The sequence below is a fragment of the Lolium perenne genome, chromosome 3 (assembly GCF_019359855.2).
Source record: "Lolium perenne isolate Kyuss_39 chromosome 3, Kyuss_2.0, whole genome shotgun sequence".
In the NCBI taxonomy this organism is placed as follows: Eukaryota; Viridiplantae; Streptophyta; class Magnoliopsida; order Poales; family Poaceae; genus Lolium; species Lolium perenne.
Window position 1 is genome coordinate 143,781,141 of NC_067246.2, and position 26,491 is coordinate 143,807,631.

The 26,491-nt window shown below is 42.3% G+C and overlaps 2 protein-coding genes across 2 annotated transcripts; one reads left to right on the top strand and one right to left on the bottom strand.

The window, feature by feature from the left end:
• The first annotated feature begins 1,221 nt into the window (after positions 1 to 1,221).
• LOC127327112 (pectin acetylesterase 3) lies at positions 1,222 to 4,701 on the top strand. The gene is made up of 9 exons (XM_051353892.2): positions 1,222 to 1,490; positions 2,740 to 2,822; positions 3,000 to 3,129; positions 3,226 to 3,514; positions 3,602 to 3,716; positions 3,862 to 3,939; positions 4,065 to 4,170; positions 4,295 to 4,443; positions 4,531 to 4,701. The coding sequence occupies exons 1-9, from the start codon at positions 1,292 to 1,294 to the stop codon at positions 4,630 to 4,632; spliced, it is 1,251 nt and encodes a 416-aa protein (XP_051209852.1). The 5' UTR covers positions 1,222 to 1,291; the 3' UTR covers positions 4,633 to 4,701.
• A 273-nt stretch (positions 4,702 to 4,974) lies between these two features.
• Positions 4,975 to 21,716, bottom strand: LOC127327111 (protein translocase subunit SECA1, chloroplastic). Its single transcript, XM_051353891.2, has 19 exons — positions 21,203 to 21,716; positions 19,839 to 20,118; positions 19,290 to 19,393; positions 18,950 to 19,129; positions 18,212 to 18,430; positions 17,376 to 17,489; positions 16,988 to 17,101; positions 16,700 to 16,867; positions 15,118 to 15,293; positions 14,869 to 14,935; positions 14,562 to 14,708; positions 12,738 to 12,833; positions 12,581 to 12,649; positions 9,145 to 9,246; positions 6,914 to 7,165; positions 6,700 to 6,767; positions 6,506 to 6,623; positions 5,877 to 6,116; positions 4,975 to 5,397 (listed from the first exon to the last, which is right to left on the bottom strand). The coding sequence occupies exons 1-19, from the start codon at positions 21,569 to 21,571 to the stop codon at positions 5,287 to 5,289; spliced, it is 2,994 nt and encodes a 997-aa protein (XP_051209851.1). The 5' UTR covers positions 21,572 to 21,716; the 3' UTR covers positions 4,975 to 5,286.
• Positions 21,717 to 26,491: the final 4,775 nt, after the last annotated feature.

The following is a 26,491-nucleotide window of genomic DNA, read 5'->3' on the forward strand; positions in this document are numbered from 1 at the left end:
CCTAAACCGTCACCAAAATTTCTTCGGCGAATGAGTCGCGTCGTCGGCGAAGTAGTCAGCGTCAAATAGCATGGCGCCGGCTTGACGATGCCGGTTGGTGTTCCTCCTATTGCCTAGCTTTGAGCAGTCGCGTCGAGGCACGCCAAACAAAGGCTGGCGAACACGGAGCAAGCTCGTCGGAATCAGATACTGATGTTGCCGCCGGACAGCCTCAGCGTTCTGCTCCTCCATGAACACCTGCACCATCATCTCGGCGTTGTTGTCCATCGCGGCAATCCGACGAACACCTTGCGGGCGGGGTGGTTGTGCGGCAGTGGCGGCGACCTCTGTTCCGGTCGAAACAGCAGCCGCCGGTCGAGGGGGTAGCGGCCGTGTCGATGGGCGGCGGTTCCTGGATAGGCGGCGGTATCTATTGCAAGCAGGGGGCACGACGGCGACGGTGACGATCTAGAGGGGTGGCAGTCGGCTCGGGCGTGGGTGGGAGGTGGGAAAAGAGGTGCGGCTGGCTGCCATGCGGAGCCCACGCGCGGTTTCTGACGTGCCGCGAGGCGCCGGCGCGTCCGATTCGCGCCCTCCAAGAAGGGGCCGGCACGGGGTTGCAAGCTCTTCTATTGGGCTCGAAAACTAGCCGACGTTTTTTGGGGCGGTATGAGCTCATTTTGGCCACCGGCACCCAAAACGCTCAGTTCTTCCTTACTCGCGGCGTGTGTGCAGTGTACATATCAATATCTTGATCCTTGTAGGATGTCTCCAGCTTGTACACCGTTGTAGAGATTCCTGGATGGCTGGATAGATCATCCCATGACATGATATCATGCATGCGTGTGTGGTGAGAAAATCTGTTCATGCATTGGTATATACATAGATAGTGATAAGGTTCGCTTGGATATGGACGATGGACCGAGAGGAGTTGAGATGGATGGCACTCCGAATATCCCAGTCCTAGCTGTGTGATTGACTTTCTTGTACAAAGACACATATCTGGAAGCTACACGTGTTCAATTCCGTGCTGGCGAGTTGGCGTATATATATATGGAAGGAAATGTAAGCAAAATTGTAGCTAGGCTCCCAGGCGGTGTGGCCATTCCTTTTGCTAGATCTGCACGCAGGGTATAAATTGGATACATGCATAAATGCGCTCGCTGAGTTTAATAGTACCCTTCTTATTTTCCTTGACCAAGCTGATTAATGCCTTCGGGTGGCGTTTGAATGTCATCAATACTTGCTAGCTTCTTCTTAACCGATCCGATTGATATATTTCTAGGAGCCTGCAGGTAGAGAGAGTCACCAGATGGACAGCCAATTGTTGGAGATGGGGAAGAAGATGGAGATGATCAAGCTTTTTCTTGTGGGGCTTTCCATCCTCCTACGGTGCACCCAGGCGGCCGCCCATGGGCACGAGAGCAGCGGTGGTAGGAGGAGGCTTGCGGCGGCATCCAACCTGCCGGTGCCTATCACCCTCCTCACATCCGCCGTCAACAAGGGAGCCGGTACGTACATGCATCCATGTGACCTTCGGTTTTCGTTTTGTGTTATGTCCATGTCCAATGACAAGTCGGCAGACCAAACCACTTCAGTTTGGAAGGATTATAGTTCCAAATATATGTCCAATCCGATCAATCCTCACGATCCTATTACGATCGCTCGCGAGTACCCCGATCTAGTGCGGCTGGCATGCATGCTGCAGGCTCCAATCGTACTCATACCTCAAACAGAAACAAATACAACAAAAATGAGAAAAATGAACATCGAAATGCCATCCTTTTTTCAAGCAACTGACAAGTGTTTTTCATTTTTCACCTAAAATGATATTGCGGCGTAATTAATAAAGAATTAGGCGAAAACCAGTATCAGACATTCAACTTTTCCCGCTTTCAAATCTAACATGTCAAATTCCACTATCGACCATCTAAATTTGCACCGAATTGAAATTCAAACATTCTAAATGGTTTTTGAAGTGCATATCGATATCGATATCTATGAATATATAAAAGATACGGATTTTTTGGTTGAGTCTAGATTTTATATTAAACTCCAATGCAATATCTCATGAATTTGGTAGGATCCTTACCTATCCTGTCTTAATTGCATATTAACTCCAATAATATTTCCTATAAATCTATAAAAGTATACACATTAATTTGGCGCTACTATGCTACCCCTGCTTTCCGAGTTTAGTCAAACTTAGTAACGTTTGAACAGATATACTGAAAAGATATCAACATCTATAAAAGAAAAACAGTTTTGTTAAAATAATTATAAAAAAGATATGCATATATTACATGCATTTGATATTGTGGATGTTGATTTTTTTTGTATAATTGATCATTTTAACTTCGACTAAGCTCAAAGGTGCAAAGGTAATTGGAACGGGGGATCAGTAGGTCGCCAAGGAAGATTGATTAAATTATTTTGCAACATTTCAAACCATTTATCTTGTATGTGTGATTTCCTTGATTCTTAAGTTTTAAAGTACATAGTATTACATATTTTTAACCACGGCTTGTATTATGTGTCCTACGATTTCCACGATTTTATAACCACGCATAATTTTACGATGTTTTCAGTTACTTGAAAATTTGACTGTTTTCTCGTTAGGTCCAATTCTCTTTGTATTACTATTATGTGCCAAAGGGAGTAGAATTAGCATGGCAAAATATGCATATATTGCACGTGTACGCCTGCAGCTAGTATCCACATATATGTAACGGCGCCGTATTTGTAAATTGATGGATGCAGTGTGCATCGATGGGACGCCACCGGCTTACCACATGGACCCGGGCTTCGGTGCAGGGAAGAAAAGATGGATCATCGACCTAGAGGTACTTACTTATACGTGTGGTGTGTCCCAAATCTGATACGTACCTACTCCTCCCTCTAAATATTAGCAAATATGATACGTGTCGTTGCTTTAATTCAAATTTAAACTAAAACCACGTTAAAAGAGGAGGAGTACATTTTAGCAACTCCATGGTAAAGCTCTACGTACGTTCGTGCAGGGAGGCGGCTGGTGCGACAGCGTGGCCGGATGCCTGTATCGCAAGGCGAGCCGCCTCGGGTCGTCAAATCTTATGGACAAGCAGATGTACTTCGCGGGCATCCTGAGCTCCAGCCCTGTCGACAACCCTGGTACCTACACTCACTCCAGTCTACCCAGCTAATACTCCATAAATTCGTTCCATAATTTTTGTCAAACTAACGTTTGCGCATATATATGCATGTTAGATTTCTACAATTGGAACCGGGTGATGATCCGGTACTGCGACGGTGCGTCTTTCGCCGGCGAAGGCTATGACGCCCGCAACAGACTGTATTTCCGAGGCCAGCGCATCTTCAACGCCGCCATTCAGTACTTCCTCTCCATTGGGATGGCCTCCGCAGACCAAGTGCTTCTGACTGGCACCTCCGCTGGGGCGCTGGCGGTGATGCTGCATTGCGACCAGTTCAGCGCCTTCTTCGCCGGCCGGAGAACCACCGTCAAGTGCCTCGCCGATGCAGGGCTCTTCCTCGACGCGTACATGCTCATGCTCCAATTTACAATGCTCATCCTACACCAATGATTTACTGTTTTTCACCTGCCATGTCGTATGCATGCTTGCAGCGTGGACGTCTCCGGCGGCCGTACCTTGAGATCCTACTATGGGCGCGTCATAGCCACCCATGGAGTGGCTCAGAACCTGCCCAAGAGTTGCACTGCTCGTCTCGACGCCACATCGGTGTGTATATATATATACTGTAGATCATTTGCATGCATGCATGCACATGTATTATTTGAGATCCCTATGTATTTGCACATGCTGATTGTTGTCCCATCTCATCTTAACTTACCTCCCTACCTTCCTTCTTCATGAACCCATGCAGTGCTTCTTCCCACAAAATATAATCGGCAGCATAAATACCCCGATATTCCTGCTAAATGCGGCCTACGATACATGGCAGGTACAGCAAGTTTTCTCACCTAACATATATCATCCAAATCTAGCTACTACTATACTATCTCCTTCCAAAGTTCCAATACCTACATATACAGGCAATACATTCTGACAAGGGCAAATGTAATTCAGATCCGGGAAAGCCTTGCCCCAAACATGGCTGACCACAACGGCGCCTGGCGAGCCTGTAAGTCCAACCGCTTAGCCTGCGACGCATCCCAGATCACATTCTTGCAAGGTAACATACATTGATACAGTTTAAAATTGGCAATGCATCGTCCCACACGATGATGCTTGCATATGCTGGTCAAAAAGATGATCTGAATTCGGGTGCCACGTGTCTTGATCTATGATGGGTGTAGCTTTCAGGGGCCAGATGGTGGCGACTGTTCAAGGTTTCTCCGGTTCCAAGCACAGCAACGGGTTCTTCATAAACTCATGCTTCATTCACGGCCAGTCCGAGAACCATGCCACCTGGAACGCGAATGGCTCTCCTGCTATTCAAAACAAGGTACCTGCTAGCAACCAGCTGTGTTTGAACTCGCTTATATCAAGCACTGATACGTCCATGTAAATTGTGTTGTTCTTGCGTTTGCAGGATATCGGGAAATCTGTGGGTGACTGGTACTTTGGGCGGGCGGAAGTGAAGGCCATCGATTGCCCCTACCCCTGCGACAATACATGCCATCACGACATATGAGAAAAACTGATTTGATAAAAACAACAAGGAGCAGTACACTACAGCAGAGTGATTGCTCTTACCATGTCTTGTACCAAGCTCATTTACTTTTTCTGTCAACTCGTTCGGCACGAGGCAAACGTGCAGATCCATGCAATTCGCTGCTACTGCCGAATAAACCAACTCTAAGATGCTGAGTTTTGCTAAAGTCTCGAATAAACTCGAGGACAATGCAACGCTCAAGATTAAGGAAGGTGAAATAGTCACTGTACTAGTAGATGAGCTCAAGCACATCCTGCAGTCACTTACTAAGACCAAGTAATTACAGCCAATGAGCACTAATTACATTAATACAAAACTGTGTGCTCAGGAACTCAAAATCTTAGCATTAACAAGCTTTGATTTTGTACAACCAGTAAAACTGATGCTACGCATACTTGAGATGCTGGGTGCAGGAAACTAACTAACGATTGGATCTGACAATCCAAGGAAAAATTTACATCTCATGGCTGTGTCCCAGCATGACGCTGGATTTTTCAGATTCAAATATGTAATGTTGTTCTCCCGCACTGTAAACCATGGTATAATGTGAAGAGACCTATACAGCTGAGGATTCATGACACCACCAAACCGTAGCTACAAGGAAGAGCAGAAAAAAAAAACCTCGCATCAAACTTAAGATGCAGCTTGGGCTGCACCGAGTTTCTTAGACGCCTTCTCTACTTTCTTTTTTGGATCTTTCTTTTCAGAATTTTCCTCATCTTGCTTTTTCATCACTGGTTTGAACTGTTCCAAAAACAAAGGATAAAGTCACTAGAGCACTGGTCTGAAGCATATTCAACAGCCACAAATGGTGATACAAGTGCTAGGCACTCCAAATATAGACATGTGAAAGTTAAATGAGATATGACCGTTGCTGTACAAAGAAGAAAGGAGAGGAAAACGGCCTAGAATCTAAGGCAAGTGAAGCACAGTTATGCAGAATTCAAGAAACACAATTAGCTACACAAGGCTACAACCTTAATTACTATATAGAAGTATAGTTGGTTTCACAATGACACTAGTAACAAGCTATGTTTTTGTTCGAAATTGCATAATGCTGCACAGGGGACTCATGTGTTGATTAAACCAAGAGAGTTAATCAGGTAGCAATCCTAGCACTCTTAAGTTATTCTTTGAAATGTTAGTTATAGGTAACAACAATGATAAAATAATTTAGCAAAAGAGAAAGGGGGAGAATTTTCGGACATTCGGAGTGAACAAACCTGATATACAGAATAAATAACATTTCTCCGGATTTGAGCCATCATATCCAAGAAAAGATTATATCCTTCAAGTTTATATTCGATAAGGGGGTCTCGTTGAGCATAGCCCCTCAATCCAACAGCTTGTTGCACAAACTTTAAAGCTTGCAAGTGTTCTTTCCAAAGCTTATCAATATTGCTTAGAATTAGGAATCGCTCGGCTTCCTTCATCAAGCCTGGAGCTTGCTTCTCCACGATTTCCTGCCAAAGTTGCTGAGTTAGGATACAAATAAGTAACAAATTACAATTATACTTTTGCCAAAGTTGCTGAGATAATTAGGTTTGGAATACACTAAGGCCATTGTTTTCTCATGTGTCATTTTGAAGAAAGCAACTCAGATCTTTGAATTGAAATCTGAAGTGAGGAAAGCTGCTGCTTAATTTCTCTGTTGAGATTTGGTTGACACCTTTTAATAGTAAGATATAGTGACCTGAACTGGTAGAATGATATAAATACCATAAAGTATAGTGAAACTTTATTCTTCTTCTCATCGGTTAAAATTATTCTGCATTACTCTTAACCATTCTATAAACTTTCAGTACATATCATGCAAGAAACTATACTCATGGAACCAGAAAGAGGAACTAACAGATTTTTGGAAGTATGCTTCACGCCCTCGGGTACGAAGGTACTCCTGTAAATCCTCATAGCTTGAGCATTTACTCTCCAACACTTCTGGTGTCAAGTCATTTAGTAGGTAACAATACCTAGAGAAAAAATTGAAACATTACAAACGAATCACTCAATAGACCTCTGGAATATACATGGTATCGGAAAACTCACTGTTGAACTTTAGCTATCAGCTTGCCAAGGTCCCAACTTTCCCTTGGGGTATCAGGACCTATGTTTGCCTGCAAATAGGACAAAAAACTTGGATCAGCTCACGATAACATAATGGTTGCAAACTTTCAAATGAAGTTGTAAACTTTGACACAAATGTTTAGGAGAAATTACAAAACTAAATCTGTTATGAACATAGTGGTGTCTGGTAACTAACCTCTAGTATGTCGTCCATCGTTAACTCAGCATATTCCACAATAAGTGATTCCAGACTACCAGATGCAAGAGCACGTCTTCTTTCTGCGTATACCCGATCTCTCTGGCTATTTAATACCTCGTCATACTCAAATAACTGCTTCCTGATATCAAAAAAGTAGTTCTCAACTTTCCGTTGAGCTTCATCTAGGGCCCTTGTTAGCATCTTTGATTCAATAGGAAGATCTTCAACTCTGAAGGCTTGCATCAGACCCTACATGAAACGGTTGGCAATGTTTTCAGAAAACTAAATGTACACCATGTTTTACTCTCATGGAGTGTCGAAACTATAGTCTGAAATAATCCATATGTGCTGAACGGTGCAGTAATTCTTATTTCTGAGTGTACCTGATACACTCTTACAATCTTGCAGTATAAATATTTCATATTTTGGACGCAGGTTTGAAAGAATGTTCTTTTTTCTACACAAAAAGAGCCCCTTTGCTCCTAATTCACTAGTTTGTAGAAAGGTACTGGACTTTTGGATTTTTAAAAAGTTTCAGAAGATGACTAAAGTAGAGCGTGATTGGTCTTGTAAGTTCCAGTTTTACTACTGCCCTACATAAAGCTTGTGACTGATAGTGAAACAAATAATTTTATTACTCTTGGAGCCTAGCTAAACAGGTTTGGATTGGAAGCGGATGTACATAGCAAAAGAGTTACATGAGGTTCTGTTTGTTGGCTAAGAAGGGCATCCAGTTTATTGCAAGCAGAAACAACTGCTTGAACTCCATATGCACCACTAACTTCAATAACATTCTGATGTTTTATTCTGAACAATTTATGAGACCTAGTAGTTACGAAAGAGAGGTAGGTGCACTAGTTACAATTTACAAAGCCATGCGGTGCTTTAGTCACCCAATCACTGACATCAAGATGATCCAAGTGGGAGGACCGGAAAAGGAGGATTAACTAGCTTGGAATTATACAAAGAATGGTCTTCTTTCAGTGAAATCAGCCTACCATTTAAAGATAAACATGAGAAACAAGGTGTGCATAAAGGGGTTAGTTCCAGTTTGTGCAGAACATATAAGGATTGGTTGGCACTCTGGGATGTGAACATTGCTAGTAAAACTAAGGTGCATGTGTGGAGGCTGGTGAATAATGACCTGGCTCTAGGTTCAGAACTGCAAAGGAGAAAGATTAAGGATGGCGTCCGGTTTGTTTCCTTTGGTCGAGGGAAGATGCTACTCGCCGGTTCTGGTTGTGCCCGCATACATCCTGGACACGGAAACTGGTGAACGATAAAACAGGAACCAGTTTCACGTCTCCTCCTATGACTGTGAATGGCTCGTGACCTGAATTATTGGCTGCTGGAATGGTTTGGGGAGCAGAACAAACATGACCTGCAAGTAATCTTCATGGCCCTCTTATCAGTTGTGGCAGGCCAGGAACAACGCTAGGGAATCCCTTCAAATCGATATATCAGGCGCTTGCTCTGGTGGAAGAATGGTGCAACCTTCAGGATGAGAGATGTCCGGCTGACTGAAGGCAAATGCTGATGGTGCCTTTCAGTTAGGGAGTGCCAATGGAGGCAGTGGTGTTCTGATACGAGAGATCACCATGGCCAACTCCGCGCAGGAGTGTGCCATTTTTCACCTCTGTTGCCTACCCAGAGTGCACAGAGATCTTAGCTTCCCGGCGTCGGTCAATGTGGCGAAGGAGATCGGTGTTAGGAGGCTCAGGTTGGAAACAGACAACACCTGTCTATTCATGGTCCGCTGGTGGATGAAATAAAGGATATATGCGGTGAGGCTTTGAATGAAGTGGCACCTAAGTAAGAAAGGCATGGCTGCGAGAATAAAGTAGTACTACTTGGTTTAGTATTCCTCCTCGTTGTATTGTGAGTTGTCTGAACTAGGATTGTAAACGAACGAACAATGAATGAATGAATGAATGATTTCTCTCAAAAGAAATATGGTGTGCTTTAGTTAGCAATGTATGGACTCTGATCTGTCGGGTCCCACCTTCATGGATGAAGAATATACATATTATCAAATAGTAGAAACTTCAAGTTGGCCGATAGTTTATTCATCAGAAGCTTTAGGTGAAGTCAAGTAAATTGTGCAATACAACCGAATCGACAGGAAATAGTTTTGATGCAATACAATCGAATCAACTGTACTTTGTGCAACCTTTGATATTGCTTTCATACTTCCTAAAGAATACAATAAAGGAAGAAATAACGCTTGCCTGTATGCGGTCACCTCCAAATATGCGGAAAATATTATCCTCAAGACTAAGAAAGAAGCGAGAGCTCCCAGGATCCCCTTGCCTGCCACTTCGACCACGAAGCTACACCAGATAAAAGCAAACCAATCAAATGAAATGATGGTAGTTTGAAGTAATCATACCCTTATGGAAAAGTTAGTGTTTTGGAGTACAACATATATATATCGTATCATAGAGAAGTAGTATTTTCATTCTCAAAAAATAAGGTAGTGTTTGTTCTTCAGTAAGTTAACCCCATTGTGATCCTCAGTGATTTATTTCTGTTCAATTAGCTGAATCTAAGGGCTCATACCACAGTCAAGCCCGTGATCCCATGTCGACGATATATCCTTCATTTGATGGCCTATCTTGCCTTAATTAGCTCACTATTATAATTGTTACTCCCTTCCTATACTCGAAGTCATGTATGGATTTATATATGCAACTGAGAAAATCGCTGGCCTCCTACTTGCCCAACTAACTGCCAATAGTTTGTATACTATTTATTCTGAAATAAATAGCTCCAAGCCCCTAACAAGGACGATTTCATGTTTTCTAGATGAACTGCTGCGATATATTAATTCAACACAGAATCCAATACAATTGGTTCCTAATACAGCTTGGTGCAACACCAAACCAAGTTTTGCACAGCTTATTCCCGCAGCATTCTTTAGCTAAACCATGCGCCATTTCATTCGCTGATCGTCGCGCCAATCGAATAGAAGAAATCGCCAAAAATCGAAAGGGACTTTATTTCTTCAACTACCGGACCGTAGATAGTTTGATCCTGCTCATCCCTTGTTAGCTTGGCAGCAACTCCCACACTGTTTGTCTCCAGTACCACTTTCTGAACCTGGGTTTCCTTCATGAGGAAAGAGACCCCTTCGACATACCAGCAACTCCCGCTCACAAAGCCTCCATGATGGTCTCTGATGACCATACAATCCCCTCCAACTCCTTCGGCAGTGTGAAACTCCCCATCTGCATTCACCTTCCTCCATCTAGGACCAGGAGGAAGCCAGCGCTCTTTAGGTTTTGCAGTGGCAGCATTCGGTGGAGTCTGAACATTCCGCCATTCATACACAGCAGCCACAGTTCTCATAGCACCTGTCTTCGGATCAACTAGCATCTTTGTCTCTCTCGCATCATTTTGTTGCTTGCCATAGATTGTAGATCATTGCAAAAGCCCATGACATCTGAAACTCAGTGGACTTACCTACATGCTGATACTGGAGTTAGAGTTGTATATACTTTCCATGTATTGTTCGGTATTTTTTTCCCCGTTGTTTAAGGGTTTGCTTGTGTATCTCACTTGATCCTTTTGCCATTAAAACCAGATTGTTCTTCTTTTTCACCTTGAACAGTTGAGCTAGTTTCTCCAGCAGTTGCCTGGTACCTTGATTCTCCATCATTACTGAAGATTAGTTTATTGCAGTGGTCCCTCAGCTCACACAGAAATCCACATCACTTCTCTGCTCTCCTTTACTCTCTTTCCTCTTCTCCCTGATCCAGGCTTCGTCTCCTCTCCGCTCCAGGCCAACAAACCACCACCAACACACCCTTCTCCCTTTATTTCCAATCCAAACAGCAGCAGCTCAGCAGACAGTCTTCTCCTCCTCCACAAATAAGCCTCCTGTGCTTCTTCTCCTGGCTGCACACGCACCAAGCGCCAAACGCCAAACAGCTATCATCTTCTTCTCCCCTGTTTCCAAGCCACTGCACCTCCGTTGCTTCTTCTCCCATGTTTCTTCCCGAAGCTACGAGCAGCACTTTCAGCAGCTGTCTCCCTTCACCTAGACAGCCCAGCCGAATCGATCTGCAGGTCATAGTAACGTGCTGCCAGCCCCCATCTCTGAACCTCCGCACACGCACTCACAACAGCACCTCCGCCTGGCCAGCACTCCACCCAGGACTGCCTCCACCTAGACCTACTTCACCTAACTGCACAGATGGACCTGGACACCCGGAGCTCCACTGCAATCCCGCTGATTCACCGCCGGCAGCCACCATCACCCATCGCCGTGTGCTCTGATACCATGAGGTATTTGGGGGAGATTTTTTGGATTTTTCTCACTCACTTGCTAGCTACAGCCTACAGGTACAAGTACATATACACTAGGGCAGACCTTTAGCCAAATATATATATGCACACACTCAACCCAACAGAAGTACATCCAGGATCTTCTTGCTGATGCTACTCTTACTGATGAGCATACTGTTGCTCAATTTCCATCCTCTGAGCTTCTGATGGTGAGCCTCTGTCTGATCCGACTCGCTATTGCCATCTTGTTGGGAGTCTTGTCTATCTAGTTATCGCTCGTCGGGATGTCTCATGTGCAGTTCATATTCTGAGTCAGTTTGTATTTGCTCCTACTCAGGTTCCCAATGGTCACCTTCTTCGGGTTCTACGATATCTTCATGGGACTGTCTCTTGCCGTGTTTTCATTCAACGAAGTTTGTTATGGCTTCAGGCATATTCGGATGCTACTTGGGCTAGAGACCATTCAGATCGTCAGACGCTTTGTGCTTACTGTGTACTTCTTGGTGATTCTCTCATTGCCTGGAAGATGAAGAAACAGAGTGCCCTTTCCGTTCGGGTGCAGAGGCTGAGTAGCGAGCTATGGCTCTTTTGACAACAGAGGTGACTTGCTTACGGTGGTTGCTTTAGTATTTTGGTGTTTCGGTCACTACACCAACTCCTCTTCTGTCAGACAGTATAGGTGCTATTAGTATTGTGCATGACCCTGTAAAGCATGAGCTTACCAAGCGCACTGGTGTTCGGGCTTCCTTCGCGTGCAGGATCAGGTGGTTGCTCTATAGTATCTGTCTTCCAAGTTACAACTGGTGCATTTCTTCACAAGGCCCAGACTAGCACAACACAGCTTCTAGCTCTCTTTGTTGATTCACCATGAGATTTAGGGTTGGGGAGGGTGTTAGAGTCGTATATACTTTCCATATATTAGCCATGCATTATCCTGATTGTCTAAGGGGTTTTTTTTTTGCAGATTTACAACACCTATATGTGTGTACATATATGCCTATGGCCTCACTGAAATACACGTTGCATATTTCGTCACAAAAATGGCAATATTGCCCCATATCTTTTTCCTCATAAGGCAATAAATTTGTTGCAACAATTTTGGAGTACGCGAAATTTATTGCTAAAGTAGAAATGATGTTCCATACAAGTGCATGCAGCCGTACATTAAAAAACTGGAAGTGTGCAAGCAGCCAGAGGACTGACAAAATAGGTAGGTGCAAGCCAGCATATGAGTAATTAGCTCTTTTTCATTGAATTTTTTAAGGAAAAATAGGAGTAAATGACTAAAACTACCTTGAAAGTGTAAAAGGGCAAGAACTTCGAGCAAAAGTTGGAGAGGCTATTAAGACATATTCTGGAACTGAGAACGTATGTTACCTGATTGTCAATTCTGCGCGACTCATGTCGTTCAGTGCCTACTACATGAAGCCCACCTGTTGCGATGACCTGAATAAGTAACAACGATACCATGAGCAATTTATCATATGGTCTTCAATACCATAGATCAACCAATAAATATCGTTTGGGTGCAAACCTTCTTCTTTTCCTCCTCTGTGTAAATCTTAAATTCATCTGCTATCTTCATGAACGCGTTTCTCAGAGTTGCAATTACTTCATCACGTGTTGGTCCCTGCCATGGTAAAAAAAAAACATTGTTAGATCTCATGTAAAACGAAATATCCGGAGACAAAAATATATACTAGTCAAACAGATGATAATTATTAGTTCAAACATGGCTTCCAAAAATTTCCGATGGCAACCTACAATTTGACAGGCTCAAACAATGCAAATGTGTGACCCCAACATAAGCAGCTTGGTAAAATAATTACTGTATAAATTTCTGAAATTCTCCAGCACTCGAATGGAATTACCAATATGTCTTCACAATATGCATACAAGTTCCACAAGTAAACTCCGCCTATGTTGTCCCAACATAGCCGGTCCCAATCCCGGGTAAAGGAGGAGGGTTGTGATAGGCTTGGCGAGCCAAAGTAAAAACCCAGCCACTCTTATGGAGATGAAACCCAAAAGATTTTCGTTGGGGCGTAACCCTCTTAGCGACGCGCCATATCGGAACCCGGGTGTGGTGTCAAATGGGCAAGGGCCGGGTCGTCACCCCCTAGGTGGCACGCCGTACCTTGATCTGGATACGGCGGCATGTTCAACAGTTAGGTGTGGCGGAGATGCGCATGTTGAGATGGATGTGTGGCCACACGAGGAAGGACCGAGTCCGGAATGATGATATACGAGATAGAGTTGCGGTAGCACCGATTGCAGAGAAGCTTGTCCAACATCGTCTAAGATGGTTTGGGCATATTCAGCGCAGGCCTCTAGAAGCTCCCGTGCATAGTGGATGGCTAAAGCGTGCTAATAATGTCAAGAGAGGACGGGGTAGACCACACTTGACATGGGAGGAGTCCGTAAAGAGAGATCTGAAGGACTGGACACCAAAGAACTAGCCATGGAAAGAGCCGCATGGAAGCTTGCTATCCATGTGCCAGAACCATGAGTTGGTTACGAGATCTTATGGGTTTCACCTCTAGCCTAGCTCAACTTGTTTGGGAATTAAGGTTTTGTTGTTGTTGTTGTATGCATACAAGTTCCACAAGTAGCTTGAAACAGGAAGTGATTACAAGGGTCCTGAAACTAATTTCAATGTGGATTTCCTCTAGGCTGCTCGTAAGACTATCTGGGCAGTTCCAAGTGGTAACTGGTCAGTATACAAACTTTAGAATTAGGAACAAAAACTAAGAAAAAACAGACAAATATGAGAACTAGTTTTCAGTTAGTTCTTCAGAAAAAATTGACTTGTCGCCAATCATGAAATATTGACAAGGGCAGAGTTTAAATCAACCACGGGAGTAGTTGAAGTAATCAAGTCATTTTGATGACAATAAATTGGTTGATTATCTTACTCCGATTCCCCGGCGAGGATTCAAGTAAACATGTGGTAAACAACTCTACTGCAACTTAGGAATCAAACTGCTTTTTTTTGGCAAATTAGGAATCAAACTGCTTTGTTACAAAAGGTACTAATATGTTAACCACAAGACACTCGAGGACAGAATTATAAAAATACATCATAATATTCTTCTGGATAAATTTGTGTGCTGACCAGTTGCCACTTGGAACCGCCCAGATACTCTTATGAACTGTTTCAGTATACATCAACTAATTAACAATATAATGTCAGATCTCCAAGCCATATGTACAGATGGTAGACCATTCTCTACTTATTTCTTGATTATCATCAAAATATACTATGCATCAAAAAAACATTTGGAGATGGACACTCGAGAATAAACCCAAATATTTCTTAAAACATTTCAAGACTTCGTGATAATTTCAAAAGGCCTACCTTCTCACATGAGTAGGAGAGACGCTCTTCAGCTTCTAGCTCAGGTAATGATTTTTCTCCCCATTCTTTGACAGCCACTTCGACTGCATCTTTGACAAATGATAGTGTATCTTTTGAAAGTTCACATGGGAACAAGCTTTCATTTGTCTGAAAGAGAGGATAAGTGCAGTGAGCCATTGGGACCTCAACTTCATCACAAATTAAATCATAACCAACAATCTGAAGAATAATTCACAGAATCTTGAAGAGCACTAGTCAGCAGATGCTAATCCATATAGCTACTGGACATATATAGTTCATTATCTACCTTCCATGTCTTTCTTGGTGGAAGCTGCTTTTTGGATACAATGACACCATCAATTGGATCAACAATTCTGCAACATTATTTCAGAAGCAAAAGAAAAATATAAGCAATGTTGGACATATGTAGAGGAAAATAACTAGATGCAGCGTCTATGATGCTATTTGGGAAAAATTTCTAGCAAGGTTTTTTTTTTTTTTTTGCCAAGAAAGAGAATTTTTATTAAATAAAGATTCTAGCAAGGATTTCAAATACCTTGGCATAAGCATCTCGCGCAACTTCAGCCTGGCCATGAATTCGGCATTGCCTCCAAGGATAATATCAGTGCCACGTCCTGCCATATTGGTGGCAATTGTCACTGCACCAAGGCGTCCACTCTGAGCTACAATCTCTGCCTCCCTCTCCACATTCTCTGGTTTAGCATTCAGGACCTTCAATAGAGAGTTCAAATAAGCTTGAGAAGACTTTTCCAGATCTTAGGGAATTTAACAGGCATAAACTGGAGGGTGGGATCACAGAAACTAGAGATCATTTAAACTATCAAACTCCATTTAACTGAAAGTTCTAATAAACTAAATTTTCAAAACAAAAAAAAGAAATAGTTATCTATATGGAGTGCGATAAGGCAGAAACACTATTTTGTAGTATTTTGCAGATTCCATTACCATAACAGAAATGATGTGGAGGTATTGTTAGCCTGAATGTAATCTTGTCATGGTGTGACCTGCCCACATAGGTTGTGTGCAGGCTGTAAGTGAATAGCACACATAGGTTGTGTGCTTGCTGTGTGTGAACAGGGCACTTGAGTTGTGTCCTGTGTGAGTGAACACTGCACATAGGTTCTGTACTAAGGTTGGCTAGTAGAAGGAGCTAGCTTAGTCATGAAGTATCTAGGGTATGTAGGGAGAACTCTAGAATAGGAATGTTCTAGAGTAAGATATTTAGTAGTATGAAATATCTAGAGTTTTGTAGTCTGAATATCTATTTGGCAATTGGTTAAATGGGGTAGCTAAGAAGGATAAAGGCCACATTAGAGTGGGTGTGTGCGCTTTATTTTGGGCTATCTGGAAGGTTTGAAATGATTCTATCTTTAACAAAAAGAGTTTTCCATCATTTATGCAGGTTGTTCCTTTGGTTACCCATTGGATCCATATGTGGTGCTTTATTCAGCAGGAGGATGTGCGACGAGACATGGATATTGGGTGCAACCGCTTGGCGACGGTAGCACGGGATTTCTACAGCTAGTGCGGCTGGCGTACTGACAAGCGGCTCACATGAAGATCTTGTGGCGGCTTGTTCTTTTTGTCATTTTTAGATGGTTGGTTTTCGTAGAAACTTTTGAGTGATCCGTGATATGTAATAAGTTTGTAACTCAGTATTTCAATAAAGTCAATAAAGGGCCGTATGCATCGATTGATGCAGAGGCTGGGGTTAACCCCGTATCGTAAAAAATCTAGAGTTTGTAGAGTATTCTAGAAGTATGGTGTAGGGTTTGGATTGTGCCACATGGCAACAATCTAAAGGGTCATGTACAAGTATAAATAGGTCCTACCGTCCTATCATAGGTTGTTGGGGCAAGCATGGGTCCTAGCATAGGTTCCTGGGGCAAGCATGGGCTGCTAAGTCTGTAAGCATTCGTTTCCCAGAATTGTGTAGCATCCGTTGCTACAAAAGCTAATAGAGGAAGAAGGCATATGTTGCCTGAAACTATAGTGTGTTCTCCTCTGTAGTTCCAGTCCTTCATTTTCTGCTTTTACTCAAGAGAGAGAACAGAGAGAAGAGAGAGCAGAGAGGGAACACTAACATTCAATAATGTTTCTCAAGCTAACAGGCATACCTCATGAGGAATCGCTGCTTCACGTAGCTGTTCTGACAAAGTTTCACTTTGCTCAACACTAGTTGTACCAACAAGCACAGGACGGCCAACTTTATTCATTCTTGATATCTCCACAACAGCAGCACGCCATTTTCCATTTGTTGCTCTGAAAACAACATCTGAATCGTCCTGCAAAGGAGAAACATAGTTGAACATTCTCGGAAAGGGGTCATGCTAAGTTGAAGTGAAAGGACAAATCTTTCACAATACTAAAATTAAACGTGTAAAATCAAATAAGATGGCAAGCACCTTCCGTATCATTGGCTTATTTGTTGGAACAACCGTAACTTTTAGTTTATATATGCTCTCGAACTCCTGTTTTTCTGTAGCTGCAGTTCCAGTCATGCCACAGAGTTTCGGGAACTGTCATGAAAAGTATCAGTTTCCTGCCAAATAAATGACTGAATATCTCCAAATAAAAGGAAGAGAGTGATGATCCAGCACACTGAGCCATATATTCTTCATCACATTTACGATTTACCACTATCTACGAAAATGCTCAACATTGGCTACTGACTGCGAAAGCTCAGTTACCATTGAAGATCATCTGATCAGTCGATGATAATTGGCTCTTACCATTTCGCACAAGTAGGTATCAATAACTTCTAAGCACTGGAACAAAAGGATTGTCACTTGCCTGGAGAAAGAAGTTCTGGTAACTTATAGATGCAAGGGTTATTGTTTCATTCTGTATTTGTACACCTTCTTTTGCCTCAATTGCTTGGTGGAGTCCATCACTCCATCTTCTGCCCTGCCAAAAATAACAATATCTGAAACATGGAAACTAATGTAAAACTCTTTATATTTATATCATCATTTACAGTTCAGATTTTACATTTATACTAAATTTTGGCCCTATCCCTGAGATACAATAATTGTTTCAAAATAGAATGATCTGCGCAACTTGTGTGGACTCAGAACACAAACCATCCGAATCATCTGATCGGATTATATTTAGGAATAAGTGATCACTTGAGGCTTGTGTCTTTTTCTCTCCTTTTCCTTCAGACATTGTGCGGATGACTATCCATGACTGAGTCCTCAATCAGTGTGCGCATGCATAGGAAAATGCTAGTAGCAGAAGATTTTCTAGTAGCACAACTGTACAGGGATTCACAATGCCAAGGTTTGCTATCAAGGATACAACAAATAGCCCAAACTATATATAGCTGTCAAACAAATTGCTCGAGAGACCAGCTGAGTATGATTTGAGATAGCATAAATGCACTAACGAGGGGTCAGTGGAAAGAACTAATTTCGGGGATGGTATGATGAATGGAATTTTTAGATAAAAAACACAAACCCCTCTCCTAACATGTTTTCTACTCCACGCTATGTTAGGATGATCCACAGATGTTTGAAGAAGTGTATGTGAAGTGCATCAATCATATACAAATGTAACATAGTAGTTAGTCAATGACTTAATTTTGGGCTATTGTCTTACAGCACTGAGAACAGTGATGCAATACTTACTGCCATAACTCGACCTGTGAACTCATCCACAATAAGCACTTCCTTGCTACGAACGATATAATTGACGTCTCTGAGGAAGAGCTCCTTGGCTTTGATAGCATTTAAAACATATGAAGCCCACTGTTCACGAGGATCATATAGATCATTTATGTCCAGTATTTCTTCAGCATCAGCGTAGCCTTGTTCTGTTAATAGAACATTTCTCTGCTTTTCATCGACCTGAAAAATAAAATTTTATAAGAAAAAATTAGATTGTAGCAATGAACTGATAAACAACAGTACGAATACAAACAGGTTAAGGGCCAGGTGAAAGATATAATGTATGAGCAATATATTTTCACACTATACTGTACTATTTAGAAGAGAATAGCAATAGAATACTTCTTTAGAGAACGTATAAAAACCAATTGTGCATCTTTGCATTAAGCGAAGAAGCACAATAGTTACAACAGTTAGAGCCAAGACAGCGACTTCCCACTCATAACAAAACCCAATGGTAAGTATGTTGTAGAATATTATTACCAGTATTTTGGATGATACCATCTCGATTCGCAAAAAAGGGATAATACCATCTCAAATAAGACAACATGTGAAAGTGTATTATGAAAAAAAAATTACATGGTTCAGCTAAAATGATATGTTTCATGACCTATCTAGAACAGAATATACATTCTGAGATTCAACAGGGATAAGATATATTCATGTAAGAAAATAGGGATATGAATTAGTTGTGCTCACAGTGTAATGAATATCCTGTTCAAAAGCTTCAGCTATTTTTGCTGCTTTGTAATACCGGTCACTTGGCTTTTCAGCAAGGCCAGATATTATAAGAGGTGTTCGTGCTTCATCAATGAGGATTGAGTCAACTTCATCTATCACACAGTAATTGAAGTTCCTCAGCACAAGCTCATCTACAGTCTGCAAATGAAGATTAGATTAAGTGCAGAAGCTGTGAGCTGTGTGTCCCTTCGCCTATGACTAGAACAGGAAGAAATGCAATAGTGGCCCTTAAAACATGAAAAGGCAAGCATGCACAATCAAACATTCATAAACATTGTCCACAATGGGAGAGGCGTACCATCGCAAGGTTATCTCTTAGATAATCAAATCCAAGCTCACTATTTGTGACATAAGTAATATCACACAAGTAATTTTCCCTCCTTTGCTCAGGTGTCATGTTCTCTGCCAAAATGAAGAGTATTTGTTCAATAAACATGAATAAAAAATAAAGAAAATAAATACATGGTGTCAGTAAAACAGAAAACTCAAAAAAAATGTGCTAGATGGGCACATGAAGCTGTTGCATAGCCAGCAGTGACAGGCTAACAAATTCAGGATAATTATCTCTAAACATCCATCTAAGCTGTCATGCTTCTTCTGGATCAGAATCAGACAAGTAAAATTATTGGGTTACTTTTGCTCTTTTCTCGTACATCCCAGTACTTCCACGAGCACCTCATTGCATTCACAACAATTCAGGTGGTAGGGAAGTATGCTTAATTTTGTTTAAGATATTAGGGTGGGGTTACAAAAAAATGTTTGAAGTATTAAGGTGGATACCGAACAAACTGTGCAATTTGGAGATGGCACAAACAACAATAATGAACAATGTGAAGTGATGACCTACGTTGAATTAGGCCAACCTGCAGTCCTAGAAATCGGGGAACTTGACCAACCCACTCACAGTCACGTCTGGCGAGATAATCATTTACAGTGACAACATGGACTCCTTTCCCACTTAATGCATTTAAGTAAGCTGGCAGAATAGCCACGAGTGTCTTCCCCTCTCCAGTCTTCATTTCTGCAATCTCTCCCTTATGCAGAACCATGCCACCGATCAACTGTACATCAAAGGGGCGAAGACCAAGAACTCTCTTGGAAGCCTCCCTCACAACAGCAAATGCTTCCTGCAAAATCCGATGAGCCGTAAAGATGCTTCCACCTTGAAATATCTTATTTTCAAGAGTTGAATATTTCATGTATTGCATACATCACAGAACAAAATTATTTTGCAATTTTCTGAATAATTCAGCAGGCTAGTAGCTACTATGGAAGAATAGTGGGTGGGTGACTCCCTCAATTGCAACTTCTTTTCTGAATCCAACAACGCTAAAAAAAAGTCAGTTGGATCATTTCCAAGTTGTACACATGTTGAAGTCATCCTCCTTCTTCTTCTTCTATAAATCTAAAATGAATCAATTTGTCGCAATTCTTTCAATAATGAAGTGACGAAGTGAGTCATATAGTTCACGAGTTCTTCAATTTTAATACTGAGGTTCTACAATTATATAATTTATTAATTTTTACTTTATATGAGATCAAATAACATGTATTCTAATTGGATGGTTATTTCTATGTCCATTTGTTGCACTTCGAGATCAAGTTTATAGCATTTTATGTTCAATTTGCTTGATCCTGTTATGGCATTATCTGATAGTCCAGAACAAACGAACTGCATTTTGTTAAAAATATTATGCTGCGGTTACTCCAAAGGTGTAAAATATCAAAGTTGTTGACAAAAAAAAATCAATTAGGTTATAACAACTTTGAAGATGAGTAACAGTTGAACTTAACTACTTAAGTTGAAAGTATTTAGGTGCTGTAAATAACAGTATACTTGAAATTCAATACTGACAATAAAATCACTAGTCAGATACATGTTTAACTCCTAAACTACCTTCTTCTCACACATTGATAGCAGTAATGTTAAACTAACTAAGTTCTTGTGCGCCTGGCAGTAAGTGAAAGAAAATAGGAGTCACCACAGTCACAATTTAAACTATAGTTGCGGCATGATTTGTTTCAGTAAGTAAACATTGTCAAGCAACCTCTCAAAAAAGAAAAACAGTGTCAAACAACCCAATTCATCGGCAGGACACGATCAAATTGCCAGCTCTGTATACATTTCCACTGCCTCCAACCGGACTGAAATCAAGAGTGGAAGGGTATACAAGAGATTGTTAGTGATTCTGGATGTTGTTTTGTACGTACGGGGAGGATGGAGTCGAGGGATTCCCCGGCGCGCGCGCGCTCCTGCAGCGCGGAGGTGCGGGCGCGGAGTTCGGCGTCGGAGAGCGCTGAGACCTCTGGCTCCAGCCTGTTGACGAGCGCGACGGTGTCGCTGTACTTCCTCCTCGCCGCCTCCCCGTCGTCGCCGCCGCCGCCGCCGAACATGCCACCGAGCAATCCCCCCAGCGCCGCGGGCGCTACCTCGCCTCCGCCCCGCCGCCGCAGAGAGCTGCAGCGCCGGCGGAAGAACTGGACATGGCCGGCGCCGCCGACGCTACTCCAGGGAGGAGACGGGTGGGGAAAGTGGAGGGCAGTGGCGCAGGTGGCGGTGGACGGAGGTGCCGCCGCCATCGCGGCGCGTGGTCGCTGCTCTTGGCTTCAGCTCCTCCGCTTCGTGTGTGGTGTAGTGCAGTGAGGCATGCACGGCCACAGGCCGCCGCGTGCTCTGAGCCTGAGTGATGGGCAGTTGTGGCTGTGGATGATGGGGCGAGGTTGGGGAAGAAGGATAACAACTCCAGCACACATATCAACGTATTATTGAAGTATTCACAATTTCACATAATAGTAGTAATACTTCCCAAAACGTCTTATATTTGGGAACACGTGTTGTATCAAATACTTTAACGTGTTTGGATCCGATGAGTACAATGATTTAAAAAGCTATGGTTGTATCAAATACTATGATTTTTTGAGATATTTCAAAAAGTATTAAACACTTTAAGGTATTTGGATCCGATAAATATTGTAATTTTAAAACAGAAGTATTCCCTAAAAATGTAGTTTATTTTTTTAATATATTGAATAAAAAGGGCACCCGTTCAACAAGCTCACTTTTGAGGGTGACAAAATCCCACTTTTTCATTTTATCATCTCTAGTGTAAAATTATAAACCAAGATTTATATTAGAAATAACATGATAAACTGTAAGTGCATCTCTAAGCTTGTCATCTCAAGAATGCCAATCACCCTCGTTTGGCTATCCTCACCGTCATTTTGTGAGATCTCAACCTGTCCATTCCAAATTAGTTAACGTGGCTTTGATCAGGTTTAATCTAAATATGTATATATCTAAGCATGTTTTAATGTGTAAGTTTGCTTATTTTGGTTGAAAACAAACTGCATCAATCCATTGTGTTTCTAAGTCTTGGAAATACAGTAGCATCTCTGATTTTCTTGGATTATTACTGGAATTCAACTCGGTACAATGTTTGGACCAAACGGCCCATTTGTGATTTTCTCAGATTTTCCAAATAGGTCGGTATTAACCCAATCCCAATGCCTCCTTAGACAAAGGGTTGTAAACGGATAGGATTAGATTGGATTTGCTTGTACCATATCCTTTACCATATATGTTTTTCTCGGATTCGGAGCGGAGCGGGATATTGGACGGTTACTGATTTGGATGCGGATGTGGACATATCGGGATGATCAACATTTACATGTGTTGCATTCTTACTAAGGTGGTTGTGCTTAGTATTTGCTAAATGTTCGACTATCTCACAAATTGTTTAGTGTAAATTTGATATAAGGCCTTAAATAATTACACCAATGATTAAAAATAGGGCAACGAACTCCAGGGAAGGACTCGGTGAACAATTTCCATTCTACTAACACCAGTGGTTAACATCGTCCATGTGGTTTGTTTGTCCAAGTATGAGGCTCATTTTGTTGTTTACTTTTTATGGCTGATGATTAAACTAGGATAGCATAATCTGGGATGGGGCATTGCACAGACACTCATGATTAACAATGAACTAGATTTGCTAAACCCAACTCTGAATGTTGCGTGTCCCATGGTAGTATGAGGCCGTAAATATGTTCATTGCGTCTGTGTTATGTTTGCAATGATTGATGATTATATTCAGTAGCATAATATGATCTAAGGATGATCTGCAATACCTAGGGTCGTGAAAAACACACTACTGTTGCATGCTCCTTGGTCTTGCTAGATTTTTTTAGCTTGTACAAGCTACTATCTATGAGGCTCCATATATTCTTAATGGATGCTTCTTGGTCGTTGATTGAAATATATCCTTATGGTTGGATGGTATCAATTGTGGTACATATTGTGATCAGTTATATGAGACCTTCTTTATAACATGCTTCCTGCTTGTCAATGGTTATAGGATACCAATAACTAAAAATTAACACCTCAAATGTTGACAAAATAATATCCATCCACCTAGTCTTCTCTGAAGAACATTGATTTTGTGTCCTGCTTAGTGGATCCATATTCATCTTGCTAACTTGGGTGTGATTGCTTTGTATATGGAGTTCATTGTAGTTGTTCTTGTTATTGTTAGTCAATGACAAAGGTATGCTAGTTTCAATGGTTATATCTTGCTTTTTATGTGAGCTATGATGGACCTCGGCGCACTTGTGGAGGAAGGCTAGCCATTGTCGGCCACTTCCATGACGAAGAGGGTCTGAAGCACTTTGTTTGGGTGATCTTCCAGCCTACCATGCATGGGCGCGTGCGGCATGCGTGTTATGGTTCGGGAAGATCCCTTCGTCACCCTGATCACCAGCACTGGATGCAATTGAGCTGTCAAGACCAAGTTTACGGAGACAAAGCCATCATCCATCATCCATCATGGGTGGGCAGTCTTTGGCAAAGCCCATGAACTGAAGGTTGGCTACTTCCTCACCTTTCACAAGAAAGCTCCGAACATCTACCGAATGGTTATCTTCGACTACTCTTGTTGTGAGGTCATGACCAAGTGCGCGAACCATGGAGATGACACCGGGGCCGTGGAAGAGAAACAATGGTGATATCAGCTCTAGTAGTGTCGGTCTTGCTTGAACTAATTCGGTGTCAGTTCGTGTCTGAACTTATTGTCCCATCGTGTTATAACTATGCTACTCTACTTATTAGGCAACACGTTTGAATTTGAATGTTCACACATGTGATACTCACTTATGTTTGACTAGTTGAATGCTCGTGCGTTGCTACGGACCATTTCCTTAAATAAAAATATAGCCATGTAATATTTCAAAAATTTATCAGTACCCTTTGAATGGATCGTAGCGAACAAGTGGGGGGTGAATGGTGCTACGGCAAGTTTTAGTCTTTTTCAGTTTTAGTGCAACGGAAGGTAAAGGTGATAACTTTAGCGATAGTGGTGATCCTACAATGATCCTAGGACAAGTGCAACAAGCAAAGGAATCAACAAGATAGTAAGAGTAAGGAGCGAGACAACCGGAGGGCGCGGAGACGAGGCGAGGTTTGTTTCCCACAGTTTCTTCCACAATAGGAAGTACGTCTGCGTTGAGGAGGTGCTAGTCTCACACAAGAGACTAGACGGCCACACCACGAAGGAAGGCCTCACTTTCTTCCTCGAGAGAGCTCCACGAAGGTGCTCCCCCTTCTCCACTAAGGCACCGGTCGAGGCGGTGATTCCTTCACAAGATTGGGGCGAGCTCCACAACAAGGAGGCTCCCAACACCCTATGGAGCTAGTACATCACCAAGCTAGCCTCCATAGCTGCACTTTCTCCAATGCTCCACCATAGGAACCCTACCACCAAGATCCACTAAGGAATAGCTAGTATTGGTGAAATCTCTCTTGGTAGAACTATAGATCGGGGTCTCCTCCACCACTCCTTAAAGTTTGGACAAGATTGGTTGGATGGTTGGGGAGATCCTCAAGGATTAAGCTCAGCAACAATGGAGGAGAGAGAGAGAGAGAGGAGAGATAAAAACGAGTTGGGGAAGAAGGGGCTCTTAAATAGGCTCCTCCAAATCCAACCGTTATGTCCAGTTTTCGCCTAAGCGGTACTACCGCTTTTGGGAAGCGGTACTACCGCTCTGAGTTCGAATTCCCCAGATCTGGTCCACGTGGACGCAAAGCGGTACTACCGCTAGAGGTACCGCTCGAGGTACCGCAATGGGGTCCAAACCTTACTGGATCCAAAGCGGTACCAGAGCGATACTGTCGTAACTAGTTTACGGTACCTGACCGGTACCATGGGCGGTACTACCGCTCGTAAGCGGTATTACCGCTCCAGGTACCGCAGAGGTACCGCAACTCGTACTGTGGGACAATTTCAGCGCAGAACTCAGAGCGGTACCGTGGGGCGGTACCTATAGGGGTAGCGGTACTACCGCTACAGGTACCGGTAGTACCGGCCTGGCTAAAACTGGTTTTCTCTCCTTTTTCTCTCCAGCCATGTCACCTCGCGATACACACACAAAACCAGAAAACCTATAAACTACGCTTCAGTCTTCCGATCTTGACGTGTCCAGCGAGGTCACCGTGCACTTGCAAATCTAACAATGATACTCAAGGCACACGGTGAGATTACTCAAGTGTTTTCATCAAACACACAAAACTTGGGGTTTAAACTTTGCTCTTACAATCTCCCCCTTTTTGGTGTTTGATGATAACACAAGACTTTACAATAACATATGATATTATGATGAGATACTTAGATTTGCAAAAACTCGACGGAGCTCCCCCTACACATGTGCATATCATGAATATGTATTTGAATACAAATACACATGTTCTAGAGACATCACTCCCCCTAGTTTTTACAAACCAAGCACATATGCAACATGGATAATTGACATGTTCAAGTAGCATATGCACAATATGGAGGCAACATAAGATCATGCAAGGAGACTTGGGTGAAGTTATCATACCATAGCCTTGAGAATACCCAAACTCACCGTAAGATGCCTCCATAGGGTTGTTGATGTAGCCACAAGAGAAGATAAGCAACTAGAACCAAAAGGCTACAAACAACAAAGGTCCCCATCCACATAGGAACTTCTCCCCCATTGGCATAGGAACACCAAAAAGGAGGGTAAAGAAACTAGAAGGATGGAGAAAAAGAATATACAACTAAGCTTGCAAAAACCAAGAGGGAAAACAAGCTTGAATGAGGTTCTCCAAAAACATGAAGAAAAAGAAAGCAAAGAAAAAGGACAAAAAGAATGTCACAAAGAAACACAAAGAACCAAAAAAAAACCTCAAAGAGGAGGTTGGTGGCCGAAGCCACCATGTAAGAGTATAGTAGTGTGAGGTCGCGTAGATGTATCTAGGACTCAAGGACTACAACTCAACATGAAGCTCATAAGTCACTCAATTGACAAATAGCATATGCTTTGGATTTCTTTGTGCATTATGGGGGGAGGGATAGCTCAATAGATTTAAACCGCACTCCCCCTATGTCCATGCGTGCCTTTCATCTAGATATAAAGGTTAGGAGTGGTATGTGCGCACGACGGTCAAGCAAAGTTCGATGGATCAATGATATTTAGCTCATG